This window comes from Melanostigma gelatinosum (assembly GCF_949748355.1).
Source record: "Melanostigma gelatinosum genome assembly, chromosome: 14".
Classification (NCBI taxonomy): Eukaryota; Metazoa; Chordata; class Actinopteri; order Perciformes; family Zoarcidae; genus Melanostigma; species Melanostigma gelatinosum.
In genome coordinates this window covers 2307079-2327226 of record NC_136647.1, presented here as the reverse complement: position 1 = coordinate 2327226, position 20148 = coordinate 2307079, and the positions used below count along the sequence as shown (strand labels likewise).

Sequence of the window (20148 nt, the reverse complement as noted above, 5' to 3'; positions counted from 1 at the left end):
AAGAAGTGTGCATGATTTTATTGTGAAAGGTAAAACCGGAATCACGCAAGCTAGCAAAATTTAGTAAACAGGAAATGGGCAGTTTGCCATCAATATATCAGCACAAAAAAAATGTATTCTTGAAAAAAACCGTTATAAGGATTCTATATATGTGGCTGTACAACAATAGCATTGCTAAAGAAGTCATTAAAATGAACTTGTCTGTTATGCTCTTCGTTTTTTGCTAAATCGTAAACGTTACGCGTCAAATGGGGCGTTGTCTAGCTGTGACGATTTTATTTTGAAGGTCCTACCGGAACACGCACTCTTCCCACTCTCGCTGGGTAGCTTGACCACTAGTTGTGATGTTAGCCTGTTTTCTTGGACACTCCTAGTGCTTATTCCTTAACTGCTCTGGTAATTGCTTCAAAACCCCCAAAACCATGGCCGAGCAGGCCTCGGGACCTCCTCTGTCGTCCCAACATGACGGTAAACTTGTTGTTTTTGTGGTTTGTTTGTTTGTTTTAGTGTGTTGTTGAGAGCTTTGCGAGCACCGAAGCCAGCAGCGGCCCGCTCTGTGCATCCATGACAACATTAGCTTAGCTCAGTTAGCATCATCATGGGGCGACGTGTCACTGGCTTGTTTTGGAACATATAACACTACGCAGTTGGCGCATTTACATGTCAACTTGGAACTAGTTTGTGGGACGTTTATTGAAGCTCTACTACATATAGCAGCTGTGGTATTGCATCCTAATATATAATAACTAACCAAGCTAACGTTGTCTTTACCACTACAGCTGGTTAGCTGTCAGCTAAAGCTGGTCTTGACCAATATGCTCTAAAGGTCGGCCTCTTCAACATGGATCTTATGGATTATATCGGTGCATTACGATGTGCTGTGTGTGGCCTGCACTCTCAGGGGTTGGACCATAATACATGAGGTTGATCCTGCAGGAGGGTTCTCAAACAGGGGTCCGGGGACCATTTTGGGGTCCTGCAGGAGGTTTCTCCCACTGGTTCTCAAACAGGGGTCCGGACCATCTTGGGGTCCTGCAGGAGAATCCATGCTGTTGAGCTTTACATGCTGATCCATTTTTTATTTTATTTTGTAGAACCGTTGCAGTCAATGCTACGATTTGCAGATATATAAATTATGCATAATTATGGGAGGTGTTTAGATGTAGGCTAAATACAATTATTAATTGTGTTCATAGGTTTCACTTCCCACACTTAACTCTGGCTTTAGCAATAAAGACTTTTCCATATGCATCATTTAGGATTAAAATAAATCCTATTTTCATTTTGCAGTTTCACTGACATGGAAACATGAGAGAACCCAATAATGTGACGTACATGTGACTTTTTGAAACCGACTTAGAACGCTCTCTCTGCCAGTCAATCTTTGTTTATTAGTTCAGGGTTTACAAAACATTTTCATGGACAATTCCTCCATTTGATAAAGTTTTGTCCAAGAGAGTGTCGGTGTGTGATTTAGTGTAAGAAGTAGATGAGACCTGACTAAAGTGAAATGAAACATTATGTTTTTTATTGGGGTCATTACAATCAATATTTGGAAACGGAGCACGTTGTAATGGTTTTATTATAGTGTAATACAGGTTATGAGGCTGTTTTCGGTTATTGGTCTTCAAAGATTGATTGACTATAAACTCTCTGATGGTTCAATTTAAAATGTAAGATTACCGGTATCTGAAAGATTAATATTAATATTAATGTTGTATGTTTGGACAACTGGGGAAGGTCTTTCACTTCTATCCATGTACCTACTTGTGCCGTTCTGTGTGAAAGGTGAAACGAATCATAAAGTAATTAGAAGCTGCTCTTCTTTATCAGGTGATCGGGCAGTAAGTGTCGGGTTTATAGCATGAAGTCTTTTTTTATTGCGTATAATAGAACCTCACGTCAGTGCTCAGAGGTAAAGTCAGGTCTTGATCCACTAAAGTGTTAGATATCGACCCTGTTTACGTTCTCCAATAATCTCTGAAGCCTCTCTATACTTTTGTTTCCTGGGCTTCTTTTATTTGCTGTGTTCACCGTGAATTCAGCTTACAGATTCTAGATGTTACACGTTGGTGTGACGGCTGAAAAGTAGAGTGAGTTTGAGCTTCTTCTCACTTTGCATCTTCAGTGAATTGATTGTTGTTCGGTTAATAATTACTGGCTCTGTTTACACAGCGATCTTTGTGCATTCCTAAAAGCAAATGCAGGAGTTCTCTGTGTTTTTGAGTTCACGTGCAAAAGAGCTCGACATGCCGTCTGCATAAATCCACCGAGAAGCCAACAATGTGAATGTGTGTTGAGATTATGTGTGAAGGAATTCCTGCTTTAGAGTCCGTTCCGCTGTCACATGATCGTCGTGGAGTTGAGCTGCTTGTGTTTGTTTCCATCGGTCGTCTGTTTGAGGGCATCGTTGACTCTCTGGTTTTGGATAAGAAAGGAAAAATATAAGACGTAAAGCGGCGCTAGATGTAGGAAACAACAACAACATGTGACTTCAAGCCAGTTTGGATGACTTTTACTCATCAGTTTAGACTTTGGAGTGTTTGTTTGAGAAGAATATTAAATAACCTGATACTGCATAGATAAGTCTGGACTCTACAGAGAATGTGTTTATTATTTCTATTAAACAATACCTATAATTCAACACTAGAGTAAACTAATCTCCTTACGTTTGTTAAAATAACTCTGGATACCTTTAGGAGTGTGATTGTTTACTCGTATTTATTTATTGGTTTCCTTTAACTGGGAAACACGTTTTGCTGACCACTGACTTGATTCTTTTGTTTTATTAATGTGTAACTACGTCCATAAACCTCCTTAAAGGAGTCAGCGTGTAACAAAGGAAAAGTCTGATTTAAAAAGTCTATTTCATTTGGCAAGTACAGTTTGATGTTGTGGTTCTCAGACCTGCTGGAGGTCCACATGTCACATCTCAGGGGTTGTGAGATGATTTCCAGAAGAGGAAAGCAGTAGAGATTTATTATGTCTGCATCATAAAAGATTTTGCAGACTTAAGGGAGTACTTCATCCACAAAATGATAATTTATACATCAGTTAATCACCCTGTGTTACTTTGAACATTTTGAATCTTCTCCGTCATCCAGAGGTGCTCCAGCAGCGAGTGGCCGCTCTGGAGCAGGAGAGGGCCGAGTTCATCAAACTCAAGCAGCAGCTGGAGGCCGAGTTCAACCAGAAGCGAGCCAAGTTCAAAGAGCTCTACATGTCCAAGGAAGGTGAGGATCCCACCTCCGTTCACACTGAAACATGGACCATAACGCCGTACACAACGCTGCTTTACCCTCACCTCCTCGTTCCTTTCCCCCCCAGAGGAGCTGAAGAGGCAGAACGTGGTGCTGGAGGGCGCCCAGCTCGAGCTGAACTCCGTCCTGGACCAGCTGTCTCAGGCCCGGAGCGAGATGGAGACCATCAAGACCGTCGCCACCTTGTCGGAGAACACCAGGCAGGAAGCCGTCGACCAGGTCCGCAGCCAGTGGCAGGAGGAGGTGGCCTCGCTGCAGGTCATCATGAAAGGTAAAAACCAGTAGATTACATACAGAGTCGACGCGAATAGACACGGGCGGCTCCTCCTGTCATCACTGACGTCCTGCCGTTGTTTAATCAGGATAAAATACTGTAGGTGGTCACCCAGAGCTCTACGATACCTCATATCAGTCGAGACCGGACCAAACTATGTGTATACCGTAAATGTTTGTGTAAACCAGATGGTACAAACAATGAGTAGACGCTGCCGTATTTACGCCGAGATGACGTTGTGTTGCGTGTTGATGGAGCTGCTACAATGTTAGCTTAGAATAGCACCGATCGATCCGAGCTCCATCGAGAAAACAAGTATTTTAAAAGTTATTTGCTTGTCGTCTTGCGGAGAGAACTAACAAAACATGAATTCAGACTTTTTACAGATCGGCATCATGATGTAGTTATTTCGGAGCGCCTTTTTGTCCGTTTATTGTGATTAAATCACAGCAAAATCTGTTTATTTTGGGTTCAAACTGCTGTAGTAAACCAGCTAGTCGGAGGGAATACTCCTCCAGATGAAATCCACGGAGCTCTTCCAGGTAATGTTATGAGCTCAGACAAGAAGACGTTTAGTTTCCCAGGATGTCTGAGACTTCCACAACAAGTACAAAGCAGAAATGGAGGTTTTCTTAAGAGTCTCCCTGTTTCATTTTCTGCGTTCCTCTTCTGTCTTTGTCGTCCGACCAGAGACTGTGTGCGAGTACGAGGTTCAGTTCCACCAGCGTCTGGACCAGGAGCGAGCCCAGTGGAACCAGTACCGGGAGGCCATGGAGAGGGAACTGGCTGAGCTGAGACGCCGCCTCACCGAGGGCCAGGAGGAGGAGAACCTGGAGGACGAAATGAAAAAAGTAGGCTTACCGTACTTTAACTCTGTGTATACATGTATTTATATTTTTATGTTTTCGGGAAAGTGAAGAGAGAGAGATATAGATGAGATACAAAAATGCTCCTTAATGCTGTTTAATTGGACCATTTAAAGCCTCGGGAGGCGAGTGCTGTATACAATCTATATTGTTTTTTGGGTGAACTTTTCCTTTAACGCCACCTGAAAGTCTTGTTTTTGCTGATCTTCTCGTGGTGTAACTTCTCGCCTCACTGCAGTGATGCACAGGTGTACTCCAGGACACCGTGACGTCACTGTTGAACCAGCCGTTGAACTTTGAGGGCTACTTTCAAGCCTTTGTGTTCATTTACAACCAGTATAAAATCACCCTTTTACTTTGCAATGGAGAATGTCTACAAACTAAAATGCAGTTTCGATACAAACCGTGACTTGTTGCGTAGCTGTACGCGTGTTTTACATTTTTGAATGAGTGTTTAACCCCCTTTAAAGGCGCAGGAGGATGCAGAGAAGCTGCGTTCAGTGGTGATGCCCATGGAGCGCGAGATCGCAGCCCTGAAAGCCAAACTGACCACAGCCGAGGTCCGGGTGAGGGAGCTGGAGGCCTCCACGGTGAGTCAGCAGCGACTCGTACTCTCATATTGACCTGGTCGTTATGTGTCATGTTAAAGGGGTCACATGTCGGGATAACACCACGGAGAATACAGTTCCCCTGCAGCTCATTGTTTTGTTTTATAAACACATAAATAATCAAAACCTTGTACGCCGCCGGCAGACAGACGCAGTCAGCACCGAGCTGGTGCAGAAAGTGGAGCGTTTAGCAGCTAAAGAGTCGGATCATTTCCCTCAAGAGGTGACGGAGATGAAAGCAGAGCGAACAGGAGAGTGAATGTTGGACTTCTAGTCATCTCCGAACTCGAACGACATAGTGCAGCTTCCCGTCTCTCCTTCTGCAGTCACAGTAACTCTTATAATAACTATTATATAAATATATATTATATCATATAAACTCTATTCCAGGTGAAGGAGCTCAACCACGTTCTGGAGGCGGAGAAGTCGTGTCGTACGGACCTGGAGATGTACGTCGCCGTGTTGAACACTCAGAAGTCCGTCCTGCAGGAAGATGCAGAGAAACTACGGAAAGAGCTCCATGAAGGTACTCGGTTATGCTTCATTATTTTATTCATGAATGGAAGTCCTTTTGATCTGTAGAGGAAATGTAAAGGCTGCACAGGTTGACGAGAAGACTTCAGAGAGAAAGAGGAGCACAGAAACACGGTCCTGCTCAGATCTGAGAGTCTCTTTAGTGACGAAGATCAGTGAGATAACTCAAAGATAAGACTCAATGGATGTGTGTGGCACGAAGCATTTTTAATAAGCCTCGGTGAGAAGTACCACAGTACAGACCCGGATCCTCCAGCAGAGACCGGTCCACCGTGGACAGACCCGGATCCTCCAGCAGAGACCGGTCCACCGTGGACAGACCCGGATCCTCCAGCAGAGACCGGTCCACCGTGGACAGACCCAGATCCTCCATCAGAGACCGGTCCACCGTGGACAGACCCAGATCCTCCATCAGAGACCGGTCCACCGTGGACAGACCCAGATCCTCCATCAGAGACCGGTCCACCGTGGACAGACCCAGATCCTCCATCAGAGACCGGTCCACCGTGGACAGACCCAGATCCTCCAGCAGAGACTGGTCCACCGTGGACAGACCCAGATCCTCCAGGACTGAGAGGACCCTGCTGCAGTAGAATGAGAGGTTTTCTAAAGGGACTCTGGTCTACCTGGACAACCGCTTTAGTCCACAGGGACCAACAGAATCAACACAAAATGAAAGTTCCTCGTAGGCAAGGCAAGTTTATTTGTATAGCACATTTCAACAACAAGGTAATTCAAAGTGCTTCACATGAAACCATTAAAAGCGTAAAGGCAAAAGTAAAGGAGATTTAAAACATACATTGAAACAATAATTGATGTCTCCCTGAGACATTACGCTGCACGCAATCAACCATACACTGCCGCCATTCTGCAATTACTCGCACACAAACCACGTCTGGAAAAGATCTCTGCCGATCTGCGTTCTATAGTGTACGCCTTGCACGAACTCGGCCCCGGAGGAAATGGCGATATATTGTGCAGTCCTTTTAAAACCATTAAAAGCATCAAAACATAAGGCAAAAGAAAAGGAGATTTAACAGCAATTAAGAACAGTGTAAGAAATAAAATACAGCAGTAAAATGCAGAAATGCAGGAAATGTATGAATATATTAATTTAATGTAGTAACTTTAAGTAGCAGGACTTAAATACTGGTGGTTTTGGTACTATTGCTATACAACAACCTCAACCTGTCTTTCTTTCTTTCTTTCTTTCTTTCTTTCTTTCTTTCTTTCTTCTTTGTGGTTTCAGTCTGTCACAAGCTGGAGTTGGAGCGGCAGCAGCACAACCAGCTGAAACACACGTGGCAGAGAGCCAACGACCAGTTCCTCGAGTCTCAGCGGCTCCTCATGAGGGACATGCAGCGGATAGAGAACGTGCTGTCCTCAGAACAGCTCCGCCAGGTGGAGGAGATGAAGAAGAAAGACCAGGTACGCACGCACGCACACACACACACGCACGCACACACACACACACACACACACACACACACACACGCACGCACTGAAACTTTTCTTCGCAATAATGACATTAATAAGTTAAGCTGCTGTGTGGTTGGAGTGCAGAAAAGATCATTGGAAGCAAAATCATTGACTACTCAACAGATAGAGGACTATATTGTGAGTTTGTATCCCACAATGCATTGTGAAAAGTCGTGGACAGACGATGGGTCACTGACCAAACACGATATACCATCATGCATTGCGCTGAAGGGAGAGAGCTGTGGCACGAAAATAACATATTTAACGTGAACAGAGCATCACAACACAAACGGCCACAAAATACTTTGTATTTATTTATCTGGATAAATTCATAAATGCATTGAGACGTACTGCTTTATAAAAGAACGTTATTATCCTTTTAAAGGTAGAATTTATGTCTAAGCTGTTTTATAGCATTGCATGTATATTTTCTAAATGGAACAATAACGTGACAAATTTACGATTAAAACCTTTTTTTTTCATCTCCATCCAAGGAGGAGGACGAGAAGGAGCGGCTGAGCCAAGTGAAGGAGCAGCAGCAGGAGGATGTGGGAGACAACACGGAGCCTCTGGAGGATTATTACCTCGGGCTGAGCGTCGAGGAGGTACGAGCATCACGTAACGCGATCCGGGTTCGGATCCCTCAGAGAGAACCGAGCACAGACATTATCGTCTCGCGTCACATTATCTTCCCTTTAGAGTAACGTGAGCTTCACACAGGCAACATGCAACCTTCACTTCTGTGTTTCTAGCAGCCATTAACTGATGATATGAAATGTGTGTTTTATGGTGGAAATAAACTATATTTACTGATTGTTTTTTTTTTTTACCGGATCTGGTAAAACTGAAAAGAGAACTTAATTTTGGGTGAAATAAAACAACAAAAACATGTAGAATAGAGTAATTGTGATTAAATATCAGAATTTTAAGCTTCGGTTCTGTTGCTTTTTCTGAGTTCAGCGTTTGTCACTCGTGATGTGTTCAAAGACTAACGAAAAGTTAAGAAAATCCAATGACAATGTCTGTTTTTACAGCTTCTGGCTCTGATAAATGGTGTAATTTTGGATATTTCTTTAAGAAAACATGTTTTTCAAGCCGTGTTTTGTGGTCAAAGAAGTTCAATAAAAAAGTCCAGTGACTGCCCAGCTCAAAAAACAACAACTAAACATCTCACCGTCAGCATTAATGCAGCATGTCGATGTTTTTATTTTTATTTATGTGTTTATTGCTCAGTATGTTTTGCACATACAAGGAATTTGGCTTCGTGAATGGTGCGTGACAATAACCACAAATATTATAAACAGTATGATTACTTTAAAATAAGTTTTAGTTTATTCTCTTATTAAAGTATTACCGTAAATGTCTATTTAAAGCTATTTAAATGAGTTGTGCCGTGATGAACGTATTTAATGGTCTTTATTTACAGACTTCTTTGTCTCCTTCTCTTGCAGCCTCATGCCAACCACAGCGCCCACGGCTCCATGCACTCTTTAGACACCGACGTGGTGGCGGGCGGCCCCGTGGACCCCTACAAGGAGAACCTGCGGCGAGCCCAGTCCACGGACAGCCTCGGCTCCTCGCTGTCAGTCCAGCAGGGCCTCGGCGGACACAACCACAAGGCCAAGTCGGCCGGCCACCTGGACGAGTCGGACTTTGGGCCCCTGGTGGGGGCCGACTGCGGCGCGACGGACGCCAGCTTCGGCGAGTCGTCGTCCATCGGCTCCATGAAGCTGACGGCGAGCCACTTCCTGCTGACTAAAGACCAGGAGAAGGCCATCAAGGCCATGACGCCCGAGCAGGAGGAGACGGCGTCGCTGCTCTCCAGCATCTCTCACGCTACCGACACCTTCTTACCGCCGACGGGCTACAGGCTCGTCAGCGACAGCGAGTGGAACCTGCTGCAGCAAGAGGTGCAAGAGGTTTTTTACAGTTTAGAAACACTAATATCATCCAAAATATTTAGTGGACGTTACAAAACAAACAGGACGATATTTTGGCAAGAATTCCCGACACACACTTGGATGGCAACTCCTTTTATTCAGGCCTCGGAGAAGAAGGAACTTTACATTTGATTCATTGATAATCTTGTGAATTAATCGTCAATATATCAGCACACACGAGGTCTTTACATCATTAAAACAGTTCAGTGCTTCATGGTTTTGTTGTTTGCTCTCTACGTCACCAGGTGAAGAACGCCGGCAGGAAGCTCGGCCGACGGTGCGACATGTGCTCCAACTACGAGAAGCAGCTGCAGGCCATCCAGGGACAAGAGGCGGAGACGCGAGATCAGGTCTGTGTTCGTTGACATCAAAGAGAGCAGAGCTGCAGAGACCTTTTAATAACCAGTCTGCATTTTGTACGGCAGCGTTTTGGAAAAAGATGCTCATTTCGAGGGCTTGTCCGTCTCTTCCAGGTGAAGAAGCTGCAGGTGATGCTGCGTCAGGCCAACGATCAGCTGGAGAGGACGATGACCGAGAAACAGAATTTGGAAGATTCGGTCAAAGTGGGCAACGAGGAAACCGCCGCTAAGGTTTGGACGCAGTGAAAGTTTGAATAACTTCATGTTATTCTCTTTAGATATCTGGGTTAGTGCTTTAATGTGGACTTATAGAATAATGGCTACAGGCTACAAAGTTACTATTTGAGTCGACTTTTACAGTGTTTATGTCTTATAGACTCCACAAACACAGGCAGACTGTGTGAGATGAGTAGAGACAAAGTCTTCTCTCTAGTAGCGCTAACAGACATTTACAGTAACATCAGCGCGTGGTGCACGTCTGACCTCACAGAGAGCTCCGTGGCTAATTTGATTGGTTGAGTGTGAGAGAAGTGGTAGTTTCGGGAAGAGTCTGTCGGCCTTGAAGTGCATTATGAGCACTTATTCCAGATATGCAACGCTCCAAAGCTAATGTGCTGCTAGGCTGTTGTTCATTAGGTCTATTATTTAGATCAGACTGTTGTTCTTTTGCAGGATTTCTACCTAGATGTCGTGAGAGAGAACATCTACGGGGCTCAGTACTTTAGAATAATCATGTTTCAGAGGTAGTGAATGGGTGTACTTGACTGAAAATAGCCTCTATCTCCGTGTGGGTGTGTTACCTAAAGAGCACAGTGAGGATTTCTCCTCCTCTGCACTGGTTTGGTATTTGGATGAGTTAGTGGGAGGAGAGGTGCTGTAGGAGGGAGTGTGACTGGTGTTTGAGATTCACTGAAGGCCTCATGTGAATTCTGCTGTAGAGAGGCGAACTTCTGCCCCTCTGGATGACTACTATGGGATGTTATTTCAGAAAAATAGATATATCGTAGTCAATGACGAGAGATAAATAATTAATTGATTCCGTTAGAATTGAGCCATTGATTACACATCTGATGTGTCTGAGATGTCTGTGTGTGTATACGTATATATATATATATAAAGTATCACCACGGAAAGAAACAAAAAGGAAAACTATTTTATATTTACGGTATTTGAATGAGAGCATTTCGCTGCATTTATGACCAAACTGCTCGTCTCTCATGATAGAGAGAAGTCTGACTCTACACGCCCACTAATAATGAATCCCACGCTGTTCCCAGAATGCACCACACGCCGTACTCTCTGAACTCTTGAATAATCTTTTCAGTCCAGAGTTTTCTAAAATATTATATTCAGCGTCCATGAGCAGTCGGCCAGTATTTTGATTTCCTAACGATATCGTGAAGTGAGATTTTGGACATCGTAATGTGGCATAAAGTTGTCTTTTCCTGGTTTTAAAGGCTTCTTTTAACCAGGTAAATGTCTTGTACAATTAAAATGAAGCAGATTCATTTGAATGCAGGACTTTTAATGGCAGTGTAGTGTTTTTACACTGTAGTACTGCTACTTGTACTTCAGTAAAATATCTGAATACTTTCTGATAAAAAAAACATTATTTTGATGCTGATACTTTTGTACTTTTACTAAAGCAAAAATATGAACGCATCACTTTGACTCTGAGTACTACACGGTGGTATTACTACTTTTACTTACCAGATTACAAGACGTGTCCTTCCACCACTGAGTGTTTCTATCCGGAGTCTAAAGACCTTTCTGAAAGCTTCATCTTGCGTTTATTTTTTGTGTTTCTGTGTCGTAGGTGTCGGCCTTCATGCAGAGAGTCCAGGAGTCAGAGCTGCTGCTCATCTCACTCCAACAGGCCTTCAGTGAAGCGAAGAGCAACACGCAGCAGCAGATGGTGAGCAGCGTCTTCCTCCCGCGCTGCTTGTTCTCTGCCAGCTGTGTGTTCGGATGTCGAGCTCCTTCCCTCGTGTCAGAGTCTGCTGCCGAGACTTTTAAGCCGTTTCAAACACGCCGATCGGTTTTATTTTGTTGTGAGAACGGGGCTCCGGCGCTGTTATCGCACATGCAACCAAACTGAATTTGCAGCCTGTTAGTGTTTAGGATTTACTTCTCTCTGCCTCTGTGGCAACGACGTCACTGCTCCTCAAACCACAGATATATGCGGACATTTCTCACTTGTGAAAATGCTGTTAAATATGTCCAAATGTTTGTCATCCACCACAACGGAAATGTACAGATCTATAGTGTAGATTACTGCAAAACGTCACCATCAAAAGCTTTCAGAGTTAAAAATGTTGTTTTGTCCAACCAACAGTCCCAAAACCAAAGATATTTAATTCAAAATAATATAAAATTCACATTTTAGAAGGAAAAATACAATATATATATATATATATATATATATATATATCTACACACACACAAGTTGTTTTCTATTGATATTTAGACGTTTATCTGTCTCAGTCCACTAATTGATTAAAATAAAGAAAATAGTCACTATTTCAAGTAAAAACTGAATTGTTACGTAACGTCACGGTTCCTCCCGACCACAGATATCTGCTGACAAGATGGTGATGGGAGGTTACGTTAAATATCTCCAAACATTTCTCATCCGTCACAACGGAAGTGTAGCGCTCTGTCCACCGCATCACTGCAGTTAGCTGATTCTGTGAAAGGAAGCTATAAAGATACAATAAGATGAGGAATGCAGCGTGAAGATGAAAGTAGGATGAAGTGTTTTAAAATTAAGATTTAACTAAAAACATAATTGCCATATGCATTGTTTGGTAAAGTTAGTGCAAAATGTTTTGAGATCTCTGGATGTTGTTTTGTCCAACCAGCCGTCCCAAAAGTAATTTAAACATTTTAGAGGCATAACGTTTGTTAATCCTCAGAGTTGTTCTCGATTTACATTTCTGTATCAGTCCACTAATCGAGTGTTTCAGGTCTGGTTTAAACTTAATAAATAAACTAAATGGTCTTTTCTTTTTTTAAATCTGTTTTGGAAAGACATTATTTCTTCCTCCCACAAATATGTGCTCTTTCTCTACAGGATGTTGTTGTAAAAGTTACATTAATATATCCAAAAATTGCTCCTCCTCCACAACAGAAACATACAGATTCATAAACCGTAACAAAGCTTCATGCATTGCTCAGTAAAGTAAGTGCTCTTTTGTTTTCCAAGCAGATCTTTGTGAGGGAACAACAGGAGGAAGTGAGTGAGACAGAAACATTTTTAATAATGAATGTGCAGCTGTGATTCATCGATGGGCCTTCAAAGACGAACCAGAAACAATGAGACGTTCCTGTTGCTACATGTGGCTTTAATCTCAATAAATATGTCTCAACGCTGTCATGAATGCAGCCGTAATGTTTACACGTAATGACGGCTCTGCGGGAGGATCAGAGAGCTGGCGAGTCACTTTTTCAATGACTCGTTCCACATGACGGAAGTTAAAAACAATGATTTATTTTGTCTGTTTCAGGCGGTGCTGGTGAAGTCGAGGGAACAGGTGGCAGACGAGCTGAGCCGACTGCAGAGAGACAACGAGAGCCTGCAGGGCAAACACCGGCTGCATGTGGAGCTGCAGCAGCAGGAGGACTTCCACATGCCAAATACTGTGCAGGTACAAGAAGCCGAAAGTCAACAGCAGCATCTGTAGAAAGGCTCAGAATATCTGTGACTCCACCAACCAGTCTATTAATCGTAGGACCATGTACTCTTGATTTTTAATTCTTTGATTCAATAGTTCCAGATTTAAAATTTCCAATTTTAGACTGTATGTTATTTGTTGTCAGTTTTTTTGTTTAAATTTCTCGAAATAATAATTTGGAAAACGTCTGGTCTTGCATCGTTACTTAAACTCTGGTATTGCGTTGGCACCAATTTAATTCTTAAATATTTATTGTCTGTTAATCTTTCAAAAACAACATTTTCACTGCGGCCAAAAGCCGCGTTTGCTCTCCCGCTTGCCGCTCACAAAGAGAGGCTCACGCTTGTGTGAACGTGGAAGTCGAGCAGCAATCTAACGGCACCAGAACTTATTCATAACACACATCTACCAACACGATTATAGAAGATCATATCATGTCTCTGCATTCCCAAAACATCATCTCTTTCATACCGACTGTCCGAATAAAAATCTGACGAATCGCTTCATTCAGATGAGAGGATTTAGTTTGAGGTTTTTTTTGTCCTTTACTTGAGGATGTTGTAAATGTGACGACATATATTGGAAGCTTTATTCGCGAACCTCAATTTACAACAGCGCGCTCTCTCAAACACACTCATCGTCGTCCTCCCACACGGTTTCTCTTCAGCCTCGTGCTGAATGACGCTCCGCCGGTAAATCTGGCAGAGTGGGCCGGTGCTCTGGTGGAGTAACACCGATGATCCTGTGACATTTACAGCTTGTTGTGTGGTTGAAACAAGCTGCTCACGTAACATTTAAATCTGCATTTACTGCATCAAGACACCGAAAATCATGTTCATTTATTGTTGGTCTCTAAGTGTTACGTTAATGGCAAAAACATTTTGTGATTTAATGTGTAGTAGTGCAAGTAATAACATTTATTTTAGTTTAGAAATGTATAAATATAGAGATGCATGTCATTGGCATACGACGTCACATTTTCCAGCTCCGTCATCACCAGACATTTAGATAAAAGAGATGAGAGGAGATTTAACTTTATTTATTCTGAGGGACGTTGTTGTCCAGGACAACAGTTTCAGTACAAAGTAGGAAAGATTACAAGTAAAATCAAATGGAAATAGTTATAGATTATTAATAAGTTGCAAAACAATTAAAAGGAAGAAAGTCACCGCCCTGTCTGCAAACGTCTTCCATATTAATGTCCTTTCATCTGAACTGATAGAACTACATGATGAAGATGATGATGAGTTCAACTCTTCCTCAGGAGCTGCACGGCCTGGTGCTGCGGCTACGCGAGGACCTGGTGGCGTTGCGGACGTCGGCCGATCACATGGAGGAGAAGCTGAAGGCGGAGATCCTGTTTCTGAAGGAGCAGAACCAGGCGGAGCAGTGTCTGAAGGAGAACCTGGAGGAGACCCTGCAGCTGGAGATCGAGGGCTGTAAGGAGGAGATAGGTGAGACTCCACCGGTCCAGTTAGATCATTGATTAACCCTTTAGATAGCTATATGGTGGATAACTAACCAATCACTCTTAAAGGCACAGTTCACCCAAAAAACAATATAAGTGTTCTATAGAAACCACCGCCCGAGGCTCTCTATGGACCCAGAAACATTTTTCTATCAGATGGCGTAAAGGAGTTCGGAGCGCCCAAATAATAAAAGCACCATGCACAGCTCCAGGCTAACACTCATGAATGTGCCGTTTAATTAGACTCAAAACCCTCAAAACCCTGTGCACATAAAATCCCACGAGCACGAGGCTGCTCGCTCGACCCCTTCCTACGAACTCACAACCGCTCAAAACCATGGATGTAAATGGTCATAGAATTTGTATCGCGCCTTTCTAGTCTTCTGGGCCACTTAAAGCACTTTTACACAACATATCATTCACACACTGATGGAAGAGAGCGCATGGAGAATAAAAAAAAAAAAAAAATCTTTGCTTCGCCAAAGAGTGGATTTCCGTGAGCCCACAACTGCACTGATATGGTTTAATTTTCTCCATAAGAACTTGTTTTGGTGCTAAAGAAAGCCGACGGAGGTGAAAACTATTGACTCCCGGTATTCATATTGTTTTTGGGTGAACTGCTCCTTTAACTGTCCCACATCTGTGGGGATGTTTCCAGGATACATACTTTTCATTTTGTGGACTTTTTTTCTTACATTCTCTCCTGTTTTTGTTTCTTCTCCACTGATCACTTTCATTCAGACATCTTGGAAGGTATGACGAACAGTGTGTGTGTGTGTGTGTGTGTGTGTGTGTGTGTGTGTGTGTGTGTGTGTGTGTGTGTGTGTGTGTGTGTGTGTGTGTGTGTGTGTGTGTGTGTGTGTGTGTGTGTGTGTTAGTTTGTGAGTGTGTTAATGGCATAGCTGTCGGACTGATTAATAACTTCAGTGAATGTTTTCACTGTGAGGATGTTTGTCACAATAATGTCACAATTTGTCACATTGTCAGTAACAATGTTGTTGTCTGTAACAATGTGTGCGCTCACAGCCTAAACCTTTACAAATGTGTTGTTGTTCACTGAGAGGGTGAGATTTGTCTTTCAACACTTCTGTTTGTTGCAACACTAACACGACATTTAAGTCACTGGCACTGCAGCTTATCGTTATTTTCCAATTTATTTTTATGAATTACTCTTTCAGCTTATGAAATGTCAAAAATACAAGTGTAAACAAACCACCAAGACGCATCGCCGAGTTGTTCTGGGTCGCATTGCTCCACGTGTGTTTTTGTTGCGTTAAACACTAATTCATCCCGACAACGATGTTACAGAAAACTACGTCGTCTTTCCTTTTGTTCCAACGTTTCCTCCAGTTGGTTCTTAAATCGTGTGAGCTGGCTTTGTCCACGATGTCGTCAAAAATACAAAATAAAGAAGCCCGTAGAGATACAGTCAGGGCTGTAGGTATTTGGACAAACATCAACTGAAGGAGGCTGCAGTAAAAGTATTACAAATAATCATTATATTCACAATTATGTTCGTTTGTCAAATTACTTTTCAGCCTCTGAAAAATGGGGGAGACTCTGTAAAAGTTAATATTTCCTCAATGGTTGATGTGATGTTTTTGTTTTATCCATTGAATTCAAGCTGGAAGTCTCCACTTCAACCACAAATTGAATGTTTCTTCTCAAATCCATTGGAGTCGTGTAAAGAGGCAAAATGATATAAAGTTGTGTCACAGTCCAAATACTTGTGTCCCTGACTTTATATATCGAGTGGGTTAAGCTTAAGTTTAACTTCATACTCGCCGTAGTGAAGCCGTGGTCGTTCACCTCTGGATGTTTGTGACTTGTCGATCACGTGACTGTCATAAATAGTTCTCTGATAAAATCACTGTTTATGTCTGAGGATTTTACAAAGAAGGGAGATTGGTTTTTAGATGCTTTAGAAAACAGGAGGTTTAAAAATCTACATTTGAGTAAAAACTTTGCAGCCAAATCAAATAGCTTCGAAGATATTCAACCTTTTGTTTCTTTCTTGTGATTTTCGAGAGACCACGTAGTGACTCCACAGAGAGAATCTGACCTTTTTGAGATGCAGGTGAGCTCGGTGCAGTTTGATCCTCTAACGACGTCTCTCTCTCCCACAGCGTCTTTCTGCAGCCTGAAGACGGAGCTGGAGCGAATAAAGGCGGAGAAGGAAAAGGTGCTTTACTCTCTAAACCCCCCAAACCCCCCAAACCCCCGAGCTTACCTAGACGTCACCCAGAGGAGCTGGATGAGAGAGCACACATGATTGGATCAGTTAAACAGACTTCACTCTGCTGGCTCATTAGTACAAAGTCTGATGTCCGATCGAGCCCATGTGAGAGGAGACTACGGGTGCATCCCAAGTCTCTTTATTGCATCTTTTCAAGGAAACCATGCTAGGAGAGAGGAAACAAGGAAACATCTTTCAAGAGAAATGAGACGTCCTTTCCCACAAAGCGTCAAGTGCAGGACCGGGGGAATGCAAAGTCATGCTGTGAAAAACACTTCCTGGAAGGCTGCTCTTATGCATCCTCGCTCATGGCTCCTCAGAGATCCCTCCTCACTCCTCAGAGCAGAAATAAGAGCTTTAATTCTGGTTTAATCGAGGAGCGAGGAAATGACAAACTCGCAGCCAGCGAGTGAGCGTGTTGATGTTACAATGTGAACAGAAAAAGACAGACGTCCGAGGGCTCATTGCCACAAAGACGCCAGCAAAACTGTCTGGACATACAACGGGATTCTGGGACTCTTATGAATAAAGGCGAGAACATAACGCAGCTCCAGCTGTTAGGGTTTTGAGATCAGTTTAAACAGGATCCTGCAAACAAAAGAAGGTCTAAAGGCTTTTTTGTGTGTTTTCAGCTTGTTCTGCTGCCACCAAGTGGCCAAAGAAAATCTACAATCACAGCTTTAATGTTGAGAATCGGCCACAGTGTCATTTTTAATACGACTACTGTCAGAAATTCTAAAATCCTGGAACTATAGGCTTTAAAAAACAGTCTTAATCACCCCTCATCCTGCAGATTGCTCTTCCCTAATTGGACCAACAGTGCCCTCCCTTCTGTCTGTTGTAGCCTCTTGTGTGCGATGCATTATCTGCAGAACTTTTATGTATTAACGATTGATGATCTGTCGTTCATGCAGTTGCAGAGCAGTCTAACGGAGAAGACGGAGACACTGGAGAGCATCCAGGGCCTGAGGATCGGCCTGGAGCGCCAGCTCAGAGAGCTCACCACTGCAAAGGTCAGACGCAGACACCACCAGACAAACACTTGTATTTCACACCGCAGCACAGCTGCTGCATGTCTTTCTTTGAGCTAAAAGACGTAGGGTGTGTTCACTGCAGAGTGCACTAGAGACTCAGGCCTTTGACGAGAAGGGCAAAGCTCAGCGGCTGCAGACGGAGCTGGATGTCAGCGAGCAGGTTCAGAAGGACTTCGTCAAACTTTCTCAGACCCTTCAGGTAAGAAGGAGTCGTCTATTTTTGGGAAGTATCATGTTGTTTTGTCTGATACGTCTTCTTCCTCGGTGCTCTATGTGACAACACATGAATGAGTATATATATTCACTATAAAGGCCATCTGTTCTTCTTCCTAAAAGAATTGACTTGAAATGATTGTGGGCGTCTGCAGGTGCAGATGGAGCGAATACGACAGGCGGACTCTTTGGATCGAATCAAAGTCATCCTCAATGACACCAACCTGACGGACATCAACCAGCTCCCGGACACATGATGACACTGAACCAGACCCTTCTTTCTCTCATCACTGGCCCCAATAACATTATTGATCCTCCTCCTCCTGCTCCTCCTCCTCCTCCTCCTCCTCCTCCTCCGTAACCACCACGGAAGAAGAGTTTTAAAAGGACAGACGATGAGGAGGCTTTTGTTGTTGTGTACATTAAGGAAACACACCGTGGATAGAATCATGAAGATGAACACTACTAAAGAAAAAGAAAATGTAAATAAGTAAAAGTGCGACTGTGGCCGGAGGGAGTCCATCTTCCTGTGGGTCTGTGTCTCGTTTCTACTGTAGATATACGACTGTATCTGTATTAGCTCAACCAAAAAACAACAAAAAAAAGGTTTGTCGTCTTCTAAAAGCACTTTTCATCTGCAGCTTCTGTTTCCAGGTAAATATAGAAACTATTGGATGCGTAACTTTTCTCCTTCTTGTTCTCGAAGCGGTTGATCATCGCTTCCTTGTTATTCTCCTCTTCCTCCTTTCTGGCTACTTTCCTGTGACTTTTCTCCTTGTTTCACCGTGTGACAGAGACGCAAGAAGGAGATTCATGGAAAAACACGTAACAGACAAAAAAATACAAATTGAGCAATGCCCTCCATATCTTACACATCTTCTACTGTATCTTTGCTTTGTTCTTAACGTCTGACACTTTTTTTTTATAGCTGCAGAAATACAGTGAAGAAACATTCATGTCTTGTTGCTACGTTTCAGTTTTTCACACTTGTTTCTTGATTTAAAGAGATAATTTGGATTGTTTTTAAGTGTGGTTGTATGAGGTACTTCTATGTACTCTGTGTATTACTACAATAGAAACGGACAGGAGTACCAGCATAAAGTAATGTTCTGCTGTGGACGTATTTTAGACTCAATATCAGTTTAAATGAACGCTATATTTAGAGTATTTTCACCTCTTTACCTGGCTGTCAAACATAACTTTCTGAAGCAGTTATCTCTGCTCTCTTTAAAGCCACCAGACTCCATTGACAGGAACACAGGAGGTTGCTGGTTTACAGCCGTCTCGATCGGTTAGTTTGTTTGTGTTGTGTGACTTTGGTGTTTTAAAGGGTGAGTTCAGATTCACCGAAGTCGCACCAAAACACAAACGAACTCACCGATGAAGTCGGCGAAAGACCAGAAAGTGCTTTGTTCTGAGCGGTAAATGTTTCTGTGTGAGGAGTCTGGTGGCTTTAAAGAGAGCAGAGATAACCGCCTCAGTTGTCTGACAGCAAGGCAAAGAGGTGAAAATACTCTTGTACACTTCAGCTGATATAGATTCTTTTAGGCGTACATTACTTTGTGTTGGTGCTCTCTCTTTCTACTGGAGGTAAATACACTGACTGATCACACTTTAAAACACTCAAACTGTCTCTTTATGGACACAGTTCTTATCAGAGTGAAAAATGGTTTGTTGAAGAAGTGTAAAAGGAAAATATTGGATTTTAATACACACACTGCTCCTTTTTATTGATTTATTTTTCTAGTTTCTTTCTGTGATTCGAAAGCTTCTCGAGGGGCTTTTAGATCAGAAGGAAAGAGCTCAGCGTCACAACACACGGACAACAAGTTCGTTATTAAAGGACACTTTCATACACTGGGAGGAAAAACTAAGAACCCGGCCGTTCATCGCTACAAGAACTCATCTTATCACTTCTGATGTGAACACCGTGAATGTTCTCAGGGAACCACTTCAAACCGCAACACGTCGTTCAAACCAGTTCTTCTGGAGAAGTTTATTTAAACTCCTTCAAATAGCAACTCTTAAAAGAACGTGTGAAGATTTGTTCTCCAGACACAATACATATTAAAAAAAGATAAAAACAAAAAGTACTCTGCACAGATCTAAGTGTGCGGGTATCTCTCCTATCAGTTTGAACTCTTTGATACTTCAGCACCTGAGTTGAGATTAAAGCAGGTGGATAACGGCACACGTCCTCATT

General features: G+C 42.8%; 1 protein-coding gene across 1 annotated transcript; it reads left to right on the top strand.

Moving 5' to 3' along the window:
• Nucleotides 1-345: 345 nt before the first annotated feature.
• On the top strand, nucleotides 346-19966 carry rabep1 (rabaptin, RAB GTPase binding effector protein 1). The gene is made up of 18 exons (XM_079283984.1): nucleotides 346-468; nucleotides 3105-3233; nucleotides 3328-3531; nucleotides 4225-4385; nucleotides 4871-4990; nucleotides 5399-5534; nucleotides 6792-6970; nucleotides 7516-7626; nucleotides 8473-8931; nucleotides 9207-9311; nucleotides 9435-9551; nucleotides 11137-11235; nucleotides 12827-12967; nucleotides 14259-14448; nucleotides 16589-16644; nucleotides 17613-17711; nucleotides 17815-17931; nucleotides 18101-19966. The coding sequence occupies exons 1-18, from the start codon at nucleotides 423-425 to the stop codon at nucleotides 18200-18202; spliced, it is 2571 nt and encodes an 856-aa protein (XP_079140110.1). The 5' UTR covers nucleotides 346-422; the 3' UTR covers nucleotides 18203-19966.
• Nucleotides 19967-20148: the final 182 nt, after the last annotated feature.

What these genes read in the sequence shown, in the direction of transcription:
- rabep1 (XM_079283984.1), top strand. Translation starts at nt 423, where the DNA reads ATGGCCGAGCAGGCCTCGGGACCTCCTCTGTCGTCCCAACATGACG. An exon ending in GGAACCTGCTGCAGCAAGAG is followed by an intron (nt 8,932 to 9,206) that starts GTGCAAGAGGTT and finishes CTACGTCACCAG; the next exon opens with GTGAAGAACGCCGGCAGGAA. An exon ending in AGGCGGAGACGCGAGATCAG is followed by an intron (nt 9,312 to 9,434) that starts GTCTGTGTTCGT and finishes CGTCTCTTCCAG; the next exon opens with GTGAAGAAGCTGCAGGTGAT.